Raw genomic sequence first — 14,185 nt, 5'->3', positions numbered from 1 at the left:
GTTTTGGTTGTCGCCCTACTAAAGGAACAATGTTATTAAGTGATAAAAATTGTAGAAATGATTTGCAAGTACTTTGTCAGGACTTAAGAGTTTGAGTTATAAAGAGAGGTTGGGCAGGCTAAGACTTTATTCCTTAAAGCATAGAATTTGGATTTTATCCATGTACCTGTCCAAGTACATTTTAAACATTGTTAACATACCTGCTTAATTACTTCCTCTGGTAGCTCATTCCCTGCAAGACCATTCGACAATAAGACATAGGAGCATAATTAGACTACATGGTCCATCGAGTCTCCTCCATCATGGCTGATTTATTTTTCCTCTCAACCCCATTCTCCTGCCTTCTCCTTGTAACCTTTGATGCTCTGACTAACCAAGAACATATCAACCTCCACTTTAAATATACTTAGAGACTTGGCCTCCACAGCTGTCCATGCCAATGAATTCTACAAATTCACCACCCTCTTCCTAACAAAATTTCTTCTCATCTCTATTCTAAATGGATGTCCCTCAATTCCGAGGCCATACCCTCTGGCTCTAGACTCACTCACCATACAAAACATCCTCTTTACATCCACTCTAATTAGGCCTTTCAATATTCAATAGGTTTCAATGAGATTCCTCCCCACCCCATTCTTCTAAATACCACTGAGTATTGATTACATGATTTGTGCATTTTTTCTCTCCTTCTCTGCACAGTGGTTTTTGGTCTTTTTTTTAAAGTAGGTTATTCAGGTTTTTACTTTGTAACTGCTGGTAAGCAGACAAATTACAAATTTCAAGGTGTATAATTTATACATTCTTTGACAATAAATGTGTTTTGAATCTCTGAATCTTGAGTACAGGCCCTGAGCCATCAAATGCTCCTTGTATGTTAACCCTTTCATTCCAGAGTAATTCTTGTGAACCTCTTCTGGACCCTCTCCAATGCCAGCACATCCTCACTTAGATCAGGAGCTCAACAATGCTCAAAATACTCCAAAGAGTAGTCTGACCAATGCCTTATAAAGCTTCAGCATCACATCCTTGCTCTTATATTCTAGTCCACTAGGAAAGAAGACAAAATGACATAGGAGCGGAATAGGCCATTTGGCCCATCAAGCCATGGGTGATCCTTCTTTTACTCCTCTTCAACCCTAGTTCCTGGCCTTCTCCCTGTAACCTCTGATGCCATGTCCAATCAAGAACTAATCAACTTTTGTCTTAAATACACCCAACACCATGGCATCCACAGCTGCATGTGACAAGAAATTCCACAAGTTCACCACCCTCTTGCGAAAGAAACCTTTTCTGCATCTCTGTTTTGAATGGACACCTCCTCTATCCTGAGGCTGTGCCCTCTTGTCCTAGACTCTCCCACCATGGGAAAATCCTTTCCACATCTACTCTTTCAACATTCAAAAGGTTTCAATGAGATTCCCCCGTCATTCTTCTAAATTCCATTGAGTACAGACCCAGAGCCAACAAACATTCCTCGTAAACCTCTCATTCCTGGAATCATCCGTGAACCTCCTCCGGACTGTCTCCAATGCCAGCAGATCTTTTCGTAGATGAAGAGCCCAAAACTGTTCCCAATACTCAAGGTGAGTCCTCACCAGCGCCTTCTAAAGCCTCAGCATCACTTCCCTGCTCTTGTATTCTTGACCTCTGAAATGAATGCTAACGTTGCATTTGCCTTGCTCACCACACGCTCAATCTGCAAGTTAACCTTTAGGGTATTCTGAACAAGGACTCCCAAGTCCCTTTGCTTCTCAGATTTTTGTATTTTCTCCCTGTTTAGAAAATAATCCACGCACTTATTTCTACTACCAAAGTACATGACCATGCATTTTCCAACATTGTACAAACGTTTGTATTTCATTTGACACTTTCTTGCCTATTCTCCTAATCTGTCTAAGTCCTTCTGCATCCTAGCTGTTTCCTCAACACTACCTGCCCCTTCACCAATCTTCATATCATCTGCAAACTGGGCAACAAAGCCATCTATTTCATCATCTAAATCTAATCTCGGGATTACTTCCTGTGCCATGTGACAGTGAGTATAGGAATAGAGTGAGGTGGAGAATAAGTACATGGCTGAGGGATTGGAGCAGGGGACAGGGATTCAGATTTCTGGTTCATCGGGATCTCTTTTGGGGCAGGCTTGATGTGCACAAAAAGGATGGGTTGTACTTGAATCCAAGGTGTACCAATATCCTGGTGGGGTGGTTTGCTAGGCTATTGGGGAGAGTTTAAACTAGAATTGCTGGAGGTTGAGAACTGATCTGAAGAGACGGAGGAAGGTGCTGTTGGCTCTCAAATAGAAAAAGTTTGGAGACAGTGCAAGAGGGAGGATAGGCAGATGACAGAGAAGGGATGCGCTCAATCTGATCATTTGAGATGTGTCTATTTTAATGCAAGAAGCATCATGAACAAAGCAGATGAGGCTTTAATTAGAGTGTGGATCAGTACTTGGAGCTATGATGTTGTGGCCATTACAGAGATTTGGATGGTTACTCAGAGTGCTAGACTTTATATGTTTCAGAAAAGACAGGGAGGGAGGCAAAAGAGGTGGGGTCCTGGCACTGCTAATTAGATATAGTGTCACAGCTGTAGAACAGGAGGAAATCATGGAGGGATTGTCTACTGAGTCTCTGTGGGTGGAAGTCAGAAACAGGAAGGGGTCAATAACTTTACTTGGTGTTTTTTATAGACCACCCAATAGTAACAGGGACATCTAGGAGCAGATAGGAAGACAGATTCTGGAAAGGTATAATAAAAACACGGTTGTCGGGATGGGAGATTTTAATTTCCCAGTTGTTAATTGGTATCTCCCGAGAGCAAGGGGTTTAGATGGAGTGGAGTTTGTAGGTGTGCTCAGGAAGGGTTCTTGATATAATATGTTGATAAGTCTACTAGAGGAGTGGCTGTACTTGATCTGGTATTGGGAAATGAACCTTGTCAGGTGTCAGCCCTCTCACTGGGAGAGGATTTTGGAGATAGTGATCACAATTCTATCTGCTTTACCATAGTGTTGAAGAGGGATAGGAACAGACAAGTTAGGAAAGTGTTTAATTGGAGTAAGGGGAATTATGAAGCTATCAGGCAGGAACTTGGAAGTATAAATTGGGAACAGATGTTCTCAGGGAAATATATGGCAGAAATGTGGCAAATGTTTAGGGGATATTTGTATGGCACTCTGCATAGGTATGTTCCAATGAGACAGGGAAAGGATGGTAGGGTACAGGAACTGTGGTGTACAAAGGCTGTTGAATATCGAGTCAAGAAGAAAAGCTTACGAAAGGTTCAAAAAACTTGGTAATGATAGATATCTAGAAGATTATAAGGCTAGCAGGAAGGAGCTTAAGAATGAAATTAGGAGAGCCAGAAGAGGCAATGTACAAACTATCAGTGATGATTTAACTGTGTACTCTTCATTCTTACACTTTTTTTTTACAGGTATTGCATCGGTTTACAGGGCTGGATGTTCCACTCCTGAGGTGTGTGGCCAAAACTCTGAGCAATCTTTTTTGGGACAAACAGTCTCTCTCAAGACTAGCTGTTGTGATACTGATCTCTGCAATGGAAGTGATTACATTAAGTTATCTCTTCCGTTGTGCCTCATTGTGGTTGCACTTTGGTTTCTCTGAAGCAATTACCAGAATGCTACTAATTGTGCTTGGGGATCAGGGATAATGAATCTAACAATGGGATTTCTCAAAGATGAGCTATGCAATCTAATATGTGTAAAATTGCTTTAATGAAGAAATCAGTACTTAGTCAAGGCCAGGAACCTGTTCAGTTGTTCATGACCATAGTTTGTTCATTAACACTCTGACATGAATATAATGTGTTGCTCCTCCAACCTGAGTTTGGCCTCATCATGGCAGAAGACAAGGACAAACATGTCAGAATGTTAATGAACAAATAATTAATTCATAATCACAAAGTGGCTAGTGCTATTATTTCTATAAATCTTTGATCTTTCAATTAAAAAAAATGATTTCAAGTAAGTTTTGTAAATGGCTATGCATTCACAGATTTAGTACGTACGATTGTATTTTAAATGTGAGACCCATGAGGTTCAGAGAGGGTTATGGTTTGGATATTATTGCTGGTGACATTGATAGATGAGTTTGTCTCCCATTTTCTGTAGCCATGGTCTCAGAAGCACTAATGGTGAATGGGCATCCTGATTTCTTTAACACAGCTTTCCCTTGAGTGACAGAGAAAAGGAATGAACGCATACAAGAGATTCTGCAGATGCTGGAAATCCACAGCAACACACACAAACACAAAGTGCTGGAGAAACTCAGCAGGACTGGCAGCATCTATGGAGAGGAATAAACAGTTGACGTTTCAGGCTGAAACCCTTCATCAGGACTGCTTCATCATAAGATGCTGCCTGACTTGCTGAGTTCCTCCAGCACTTTGTGTCTGCCTATACATTGAGGGAAGAAGCCAGAATAAGAAGGTGGGGATGAAGGACAAGCAGGGAGATGACAGGTGAAACCAGGTGAGGGGGGAAGTGGGTGGATGGGGGAGGGGTATGAAATAAGAAATGGGAGGTGATAGGTGTTAGAGGCGAAGGACTGAACGTCTCCCTCTGCAACTGGATCCTAGACTTTCTGACTGGGAGACCTCAGTCAGTCCGGATCGGGAGCAGCATCTCCAACACCATCACACTGGGCATGGGGGGCTCCCCAGGGCTGTGTGCTCAGTCCACCACTGTTCACTCTGCTGACCCACAACTGTGATACAACACACAGCTCAAATCACATCATCTAGTTCGCCGATGACACGACAGTGGTGGGTCTCTTCAGCAAGAACGACGAGTCAGCATACAGAGAAGAGGTGCAGCGGCTAACAGACTAGTGCAGAGCCAACAACCTGTCTCTGAATGTGAACGAAAGAGATGGTTGTTGACTTCAGGAGAGCACAGAGTGACCACACTCCGCTGAACATTGACAGCTCCTCTGTTGAGATCATTAAGAACACCAAATTTCTTGGTGTTCACCTGTTGGAGAATCTCACCTGGTTGTTTAACATCAGCTTCATAGCAAAGAAAGCCCAGCAGTGTCTCTACTTTCTGCAAAGGCTGAGAAAAGTCCATCTCCCACCCCCCATCCTCATCACATTCTACAGGGGTTGTATTGAGAGCATCCTGAGCAGCTGCATCACTGCCTGGTTCGGGAATTGCATCATTTGGATCGCAAGACCCCGCAGCGGATAGTGAGGTCAGCTGAGAAGATCATCAGGGTCTCTCTTCCCACTATTACAGACATTTACACCAAACACTGCACCCGCAAAGCTAACAGTATTGTGAAAGACTCAACGCACCCCTCAACCAAACTCATCTCCCTCCTGCCGTGCGGCAAAAGTTACCGAAGCATTTGGGCTTTCACAACCAGACTGTGCAACAGTTTCTTCCTCCAAGCCATCAGACTCCTCAATACTCAGAGTCTAGCCTGACATCTACATCATTTATTATTATACTGTAGTTGGTCCTCTACTGTGCTTATTGTCTTGTTTATTAATTATTGTACTGCCCTGCACTGTCTGTTCACTTTATGTAGTCCTGTGCATGTCTGTAGTTCAGTGCAGTTTTCATGTTGTTTTACGTAGTCTAGTGTAGCCTTGAGCTGTCTCACATAGTCTAATGTAGTTTTGTGATTTTTCATGTAGCACCAGGGTCCTGGAGGAACGTTGCTTCATTTTTACTGTGTACTGTACCAGCAGTTTACAGCCGAAATGACAATAAACTTGACTTGACTGAAGAAGGAGTCTGATTGGAGAGGAGAGTGGACAATGGGAGAAGGGAATGGAGAGGTACAGAAGGAGGTGATGGATATGCAAGAAGGGGTAAGAGGGGAGCCAGAATTGGGAATGAACAAAATGGAAGGTCTGGAATGCTGCAGAGAGAGAGATGGACTGACTGATAAAAAATAAAAATGATGGTGCAAGGCCCGAGGGGGTGACATGTAATGGGGCAAATGGAGAAACAAAGGACCAGAAATGATGTAAATGGTAAAAGGGGAAATAATATCAGTGCTCACACCCCAAGTCCAAAGGAGTAGCAGCTTGGAAGTTAAATTGCTGAAATTATGTTGTGTCAGCAAGGCCTAAGGAAATGAAGAGATGCTGCTCCTTAAGCTTGTCTAGGCCATAGGCAAGCAGGTCACAATGGGAATGAAATGCAGAACTGGGTAAATGCAAGCCATTTTGGTCTGACAATGGGAACACTAATACACAGTAAGCTTGATATTTGCAATTTTTATGTACCAGGATACAATTTGCAGTCTGTAGCATTTTTGTGTTATTTGTTGCTTAATAAACTCATGGTTCCAAAAGAAAAGTGTTTCTTCCATTTCTTCAAAGCGGGTACATTCTTTAACGTTTTGCTGACACACTGGGAAGGGAGTTAATATATACTGAGAAGAAGTGGGTGGATGGGGTTGAAAGCCAAAAAAAGAAAAAAACAGCCATAAATACAAGAGATTCTGTAGGTGCTGGAAATCTACAACAGACAGAAAATGCTGGAGGAGCTCAGCAAGTTAGGTAGTAATTATGAAGGGGAATAATCAGTCAATGTTTTGGGCCGAGATCCTTCAGCAGGACTGGAAATGAAGGGAGCAGAAGCAAGAATAAGAAGTTGGGGAGGGGGAAGGGAAGGGGTGTTGGGGAGGGGAAATTATTTGAAGTTAGAGAGGAATATGAGGTGTTGCTCCTCCAACCTGAGTTTGGCTCCATCATGGCACAGGACGAGGTCATGGACAAACATGTCATAATGTTAATGGGAAGTCAAATTGAAAAGGGTAGCCACTGGGAGAACCTGTCTCTTCTGGCTGACAAAATAGTCCCCTAATTTTGCAATCTGTCTCAGGTTTCACCAAAGCAGAGGAGGCTGCACTAGGAGAATTGGAAACTTTTAATGTCCCCAACAGATTCGCAGGTAGCATGTTGCTTCACCTCAAAGGACTGTCTGTCTCTGGATGGTGGTGAGGGAGAAGATATAGAAGCAGGTGTAGCACTTGTCCTGCCTGGAGGGATAAGTGCCAGGAAAGTCATCAGCCATGATTGAACGCGGAGAGACTGGATGGACTGAATGGCCTGATGGTGCCTCTGTATGGCTAGATATCTGATTTGGTTGTGTTATCAGAAGTTGTGGTACACTATATGGGCAGTTCCAGCACTGGGCACATCACTGCAGTGAACCATCCTAGAATCTTCTCTATCTCCCCTACCTGTCATCACAGATCCACGTCAATATAAAGTAAACAAAACCATTGCCTAAGAATTCCATTGCATCCACATGGGTGAGCTTGAGATGCATCGCAGATACTTTAGACTATAAGACATAGGAGCAGGATAAGGTCATTTGGCCAAACGTAATGGTCACCAACCTTTTTTAGCCCAAGATCCCCTACCTCGGCCTTAATGAAAGGCAAGATCGACCCCAGATCAATTAGTTACACGCATGCGCACCGGGGCAGAAAGACCGGAAGTAAAATCCCGCAACCCGGAGGTAGAAATAATGCATAAGCACAAGGGGTACCCACGCTTTATCTGCACCACTGACCGGTTTAATATTGACAATACTCTTGCGGACTGGCTGACGGGGGTGGGGGGGGGGGTGTGTTAAACACGACGGGAATACAGCAATACGCGAAGCAGGTTCCTTATGTCCAGTCTATTCTGCAAATTAGTTTTCTCGGCTCTCAGCACTTCGCTGCTGTCCTGTGCTGCTCACGTTTTTTCCACTGAAAAAGGTCAATGGGTTCATCTTTAAGCGCAGGGTGCTTGGACTCAGGGTACCGAAGCAGTTTTGAGGGCTTCATAGCCTCATCAGACAACCTCCCGGACCGCCCGCCGCCAGACGCCTTGGCCAGGTGCAGCTGGTTGTGGGTGGGGTGAGAGAACAAGGTCAGTGCCGGGGCTGTGCCGGTCACAGTCCAGAGAGATCGACCGACCGAGTGAGGAGTGCAACAAGGAGAGCCACCCCCCCCATGGGATCTTCCGGCCAACAAAAGTTTGTTTCAGTGGATGGCAGCGAGGTTGCTGCTCTGCTGCTTATGAAACCCTGAGCCCAAAAATATTTTGCACCGGGTTCCCTACAAAAATTCGGTGTGCTAAACTGGTTTAGAGGTGGCACCCATCTGTCCGCGCTCCGCGCCAGTAACAACGGCAGCTCCCACCGGCCGCCCGAGGCCAAACAGTGATCCCTGGCGCGAGGGTGTCACTGCGTTTAGGCGACTGATGACCTTGCGTGTATTCAAGTTCAACAGTGGCCGTGACAGGGACTGAGGAAAGGAGCAGCTGACTCATATCATTTCCTCGCGGCCTGGTGGTTGGGGACCGCTGAAGTACACTGTGTAGTGTGGGGGAGCTAAGTGCACTGGACAGAAAGAACAGAACTAAAAGCCCGCAACCCAGAAACAATCGCTCAACAGTATTTACGTATTTATTTTTCTTCTTTTTTCAGAATCTACTGGGAAGCTCTCAAAGATCGACCAGTCGATCGTGATCGATGGGTTGGTGACCACTAACCTACAACAAAATGATTATTTACTCACCTTCTTGGGAGACAACTAAGTAGGAGTGAGTTTAAGCCAGTCAAAAATGGAAGGAAAAGAGTATTATTGGAATTAGTGGGAGCAAGTTTTGCATCAGGGGTAGCAACAGTCAACAGCCGGGATGTAGCAGAGTTGGAAAACCAGAAAATAACGGATACTGCTGCAGAAAATGATCAAGATCGAGTGCAAGTTAATCAAATTGGTTGAGATGCATCCCAGGTAACTCTGGATGCGGTAAAATTTCTGAAACCCCTTCAAGATACAACAAATCTGATTATTGTCTGCATAGATCTCATGTCTAAGGAAACGCATAAAACTGAGATAGAACTGAGGTTGGCAGATAGAAAGCAAAGGGTAACGGTGAACGGGTGTTTCTCGGAATGGCTGGTGCTGACTTGTGGGGTGCCACAGGGCTCGGTATTGGGACCACAGCTGTTTACGATTTACATCAACGATTTAGATGAAGGCATTGAGAATAACATCAGCAAATTTGCTGATGATACTAAGCTGGGTGGCAATGTGACATATGATGAGGATGTTAGGAGAATTCAGGGTGACTTGGATAGGCTGAGTGAGTGGGCAGATACTTGGCAGATGACATTTAATGTGAATAAGTGTGAGGTTATCCACTTTGGGAGTAAGAACAGGAAGACAGATTATTATCTGAACTGTGTAGAGTTAGCTACGGGAGAAATACAAAGAGATCTAGGAGTCCTTGTTCATCAGTCACTGAAGGTGAATGAGCAAGTGCAGCAGGCAATGAAGAAGGCTGATGGAATGTTGGCCTTTATTACAAAGGGAATTGAGTACAAGAGCAAGGAAATCCTCTTGCATTTGTACAGGGCCCTGGTGAGACCACACCTGGAGTATTATGTACAGTTTTGGTCTCCAGGGTTAAGAAAGGACATCCTGGCTGTAGAGGAAGTGCAGCGTAGATTCACGAGGTTAATTCCTGGGATGTCTGGACTGTCTTACGCAGAGAGGTTAGGGAGACTGGGCTTGTACATGCTGGAATTTAGGAGGTTGAGAGGGGATCTGATTGCAACATATAAGATTATTAAGGGATTGGACAAGATAGAGGCAGGAAATATGTTCCAGATGTTCCAGGAGCTAGATAGGTATCTTATGGATAGGGGTATCAAGGGATATGGGGACAAGGCAGGAACCGGGTATTGATAGTAGATGATCAGCCATGATCTGAGAATGGCGGTGTAGGCTCGAAGGGCTGAATGGTCTACTTCTGCACCTATTGTCTATTGTCTATTGGGACCTGTGCTGTATATGCTAGTTGGTTGCTTGCCGTGACGGGTACTATTACAACTTGATACACATCAAGTAGAAAATTGGGTCTCAGATGAGTATCTAAAAGAATGGGTTGGAGAAAAGGCGCTGTTATGTCAGATTAGAAGCCTTACAACAACCAATGGGGTACTGGGTACCTGTGGTGATGGTAATGAAAGGTTTTATATTGGACCAGCATCAACACAATCCCCAACATGGAAATAATTCAACCTGCCCTTTGAAAAGGGTTCACAATGTTGGTAAATATCATGAGAATATGTAATAGTTTTTAAGTAACCAACCAGCACATTCTATTGTTATGAACAGAACTGGGAAAGGGATAGATTTAACAAGATGCCATCAAGGGGGAGACCACTGGTCTTGTCCATAAAAAAATGACAAAGCAGAAGCTTACAAATTGTGACTTCACAGCTTATGAAATTGTTCATTGTCTATTTTGTCTGTGAGTAATCAGTCTTTCTTACAATATGCATCGGTGGGTTAGACATGCTATGTAGCAACACAGCCACAAGTTATACGAAGGGATGGAAACATTGCTCTTTGGAAAGTCACAGTTGCCATAGGGAATGTGACTTTAGATCTGGCCGCTGGAGAATGAACTTTGCCTCAGCCAGCAGGAGACACAGTAATGAAGGAGAACATCAAGATGCAATGCGCTGGTACATATGTGGTAAACTATGTATACCTGTCTGGACACACCCTCCCCTCCGCTGACTGCTCCTGTGGCTCCTCCCACAGACCCCTGTATAAAGGTGATTGGAGGCACTGCTCCTCCCTCAGTCTCGACATGGTCGTGGTCCCTCTTTCACTGTTAATAAAAGCCTATCGTTCACTTCCAGTCTCCTAGAGTTATTGATGGTGCATCAATTTTATTAACAGCGAATTAAAACATGGAGCAAATTTTACAACCTGACAGATTGGATATTGATCCTCAATCTCTGGAAGCTGGCATCACTTTTGAACTCTGGCTTGCATGCTTCCAATCATACCTGGAGGAGATTCATGTGACCGAGCTTGCCACGTTGCACAGAGTTCTCCTCTCCAGGATCAGTCCTCAGGTCTACTCCCTGATCAGGGACCTGCCAAACTACCAGGGGTTCACTGGACACCCTCAAAAGACAATACCTGCAGCCGGTGAACACCGTCTACACAAGACATCGCTTAGCGACACGGCAGCAGCGGGCGGAAGAGTTGAGCGCTGAGTTTGTCCGGGCCCTACAGATACCCGAGCGGGCCTGCGATTGCAGGGGACTGACGGCGGAACAGCATGCGGAGCTGCTAGTTAGAGACGCCTTCGTTATGGGGATCAGGTCAGTGTACATGCGCCAGCGGCTGCTGGAACAGGCCAATCTTACCTTACAGTCAGTGATCGAGCTGGCCGACACGCTGGAGGCCACTCTGCACAATGCTGACGCTGTCCAAGCGCGTGATCTCCTGCCGGCCTCGTGGACGCTGCAGACCCCGCAACCCGCTGGAGAATCGACCTCGGCTGCTACCAGTCACGAGTCCGTGAAGTCCCTGCAACCCACCGGTGAATTGACCGCGGCTGCTGCCACTCACAATTCAACTAAGTGTTACTTCTGCGGACTCAAGAAGCACCCCCGAAAACGCTGCCTGGCCCGAGAAGCTACCTGCTCCAGCTGCGGAAAGAAGGGCCACTTTGCCAAGGCCTGTAAGTCAAAACCGCAAGCGGGGTCGAGCAGCGCCGCGTGCGAAGCATGGGGTCGTCGCCATTTTGCCTGCCCACCGCATGCGAAACATGGAGGTCACCATCTCAGTCACCGCCATCTTGCCTGCTTGCCGCGTGTGAGGCATGGGGGCGGCCATCTCGGCCGGCGCCACCTCACACCATCTCCAACCAACGGATGCTTACCGGGCACCAAGACAGCGATGCAACTCTGGCCTCCATGACCTTCGACCAAAGCGTTCCACACCATCTCCCAAGGTCAATGATGGACATCCTGGTGGAGAAGCGCAGGACTAGCTGCCTGTTTGACACAGGCAGCACTGAGAGTTTTATTCGCCTGGACACGGTGCAACGCTGCAGACTCGTGACACGGCCGGTAAGCCAGACGGTCACCATGGCTTCTGGATCACATTCCACAGACATCCGGGGGGGGCGGCGGGGGGGGTTGTGTAGCGACACTGATGGTGCAGGGCACAGAATATCGGGACTTTACATTACTGGTCATGCCTCAACTGTGTGCCCCTGTGCTATTGGGGCTGGACTTCCAGAATCATGGAAGTATGATGGGCCCTCCCACCAATCACTGAAGGCCACGCTCTTAGCCTTTAGGTCAAAGGGACTGCTGGTCTCTCACTGGCAGGAGGTTCTCCCCGAGGCACTCCATTCCATCCGCTCCCTGTTATGCACGCCCACCAATGCCACCCCTCATGAGCAACTCTTCCCTTCCTAGGAAGTCGACCACTGGGACCACCCTACTGGCTTGGCTGACGTCCCCAGGACCAGTGCTGCTCCGGAAACATGCGAGGAGCAGTAAATACTTCCTGATGGTCGAGAGGGTTCACCTACTACATGTGAACCCTAGTATGCCTACGTGGTCTTACCTGATGGGCGGGAGAACGTGGTCTCCATCTGAGACCTGGCGCCTGCAAGAGCACCAGACCCCTACCCCGAATACTCCACGGTGACTATGAACCCCGTACCCACCGATGTATATACCCATGAGACACCTACCCTGAACGAGACCCTTACCCTGAATGCTCCATGGTGACTATGAACCCCGTACCCACCAATGTATATGCGACGAGACACCTACCCATGAGACACTGCGCATGCCAAGCCCTACACCGACTCCTCCCGACACTCCCATACCGGGCGCCATGCACACACATGAGGGGTTACTGATGCCTAACGGGCTGGCACCTCCAGTCAGGCCTGGGCCAGCACAACCAACGTCACTGGTGCTACGTAGAATGCAGCGACGGACTCGGCCGCCTGATAGACTCAACCTGTAAATATACTGTCAGAAACTTCGCCCTGTGGGGACTCTCTTTTAAAACAAAGGAGGGGTGAATGTGGTAAACTATGTATACCTGTCTGGACACGCCCCTCTGCTGACTGCTCCTGTGGCTCCTCCCACAGATCCCTGTATAAAGGCGATTGGGGCACTGTCCTCCCTCAGTCTCCAAGATATCGTGCTCCCTTTTTCACTGTTAATAAAAGCCTATCATTCACTTCCAGTATCCTAGAGTTATTGATGGTGCATCAACATATGAATATCTGTGGGACTAAGTTGTTACTGAGTTGCCACCAATTCCTCACTTGACTGCAGACAGGACTGGTGCTGTGGCAGAGGCACGGGAGATAATCTGTCAATGAACTATACACACAAAGCTATTAAAACACACGTAAAGAAAATGAAATATTGAGTGACCCAGGCTTATGGAGTAAGTTTTAGAATTGGGAAACAAATGTTCAGACATATCCATGGGTGAGGATAGTATCACATGCTGCTGTAATACTAATTTTATGTATGCTGATAAATGTATTTTTCAATGTATATCAACTGAGAAAATGGAAGGCTGAAATAATGGAAAAAATAGTGGATAATTCATTCATGAAACAGCAGAGATGTTTGTCAGTATAAAGTAGGTGAATTGAGTGAGTAAATGTTAATATTATTTGTAGAATGTTGTGTTGCACACCTACTGGAGATCAATGGCAGTCCTATGGGCAGTCAACTGAATGAGAGTAATGATCCTTAGATAAATATCTTTAGCATCAAGAGGAGGGAGATGTTGGCCAGAAGAAACTACAGTCTACATACACTTAGTGGGTTTGATGAATGAAGGACAGGGTAAGCAGACAAACTAGTTGTCTTTGTTCCCCCATCCCCCAACTCGTGGACTCTGAACTGATTCTTGCTCTGGGATAATCTAATCAGAGCAATTGGATATGGACACTGGGACCTTCAGATATTGACTTGCTAAACCTGAGGCAATTTCCAGATGAGTAGCTATTTGTTCTACAAAATGCCAGGCATACCATAAAAGCAATCGATAATCTTGTTAGGCTATATCTGGTTTGCCTCATTTAACTAGTTTGGTCCAGTCAAATTTGAAAGGCACAAATACACAAGGCAGGGTTGGGCAGAACCATGAAACAATATTTGTTGTAGCCCTAGGCTGGCCAGCAAAGGCAAATCCAGCGACCCCCAAACCAACATGACTCTCTCCCTTAGTCTACACTGCCAAAGAACTTTTTAAGCGTGGATTAGCCTCTTCAGCCATCTGTGTACCCACAGAAGTCTAGTCCCTACAAATCGTGGATGACTACTACTATGACCAGTGAAGTTATCATCGTTCAG

At 45.8% G+C, this 14,185-nt stretch overlaps 1 protein-coding gene across 1 annotated transcript in view; it reads left to right on the top strand.

Annotated features, from left to right (window-relative positions):
- LOC132394826 (prostate stem cell antigen-like) overlaps positions 1-3,629 on the top strand; it is a 30,065-nt gene extending 26,436 nt beyond the window's left edge. Inside the window, exon 3 of the mRNA XM_059971229.1 lies at positions 3,439-3,629. Coding sequence (XP_059827212.1) covers positions 3,439-3,629 — 191 coding nt within the window. The remainder of the gene's footprint in view (positions 1-3,438) is intronic.
- The last annotated feature ends 10,556 nt before the right edge of the window (positions 3,630-14,185 follow it).

Source organism: Hypanus sabinus, chromosome 5, assembly GCF_030144855.1.
Source record: "Hypanus sabinus isolate sHypSab1 chromosome 5, sHypSab1.hap1, whole genome shotgun sequence".
Lineage (NCBI taxonomy): Eukaryota > Metazoa > Chordata > Chondrichthyes > Myliobatiformes > Dasyatidae > Hypanus > Hypanus sabinus.
This window is presented reverse-complemented; position numbering and strand designations above follow the sequence as displayed.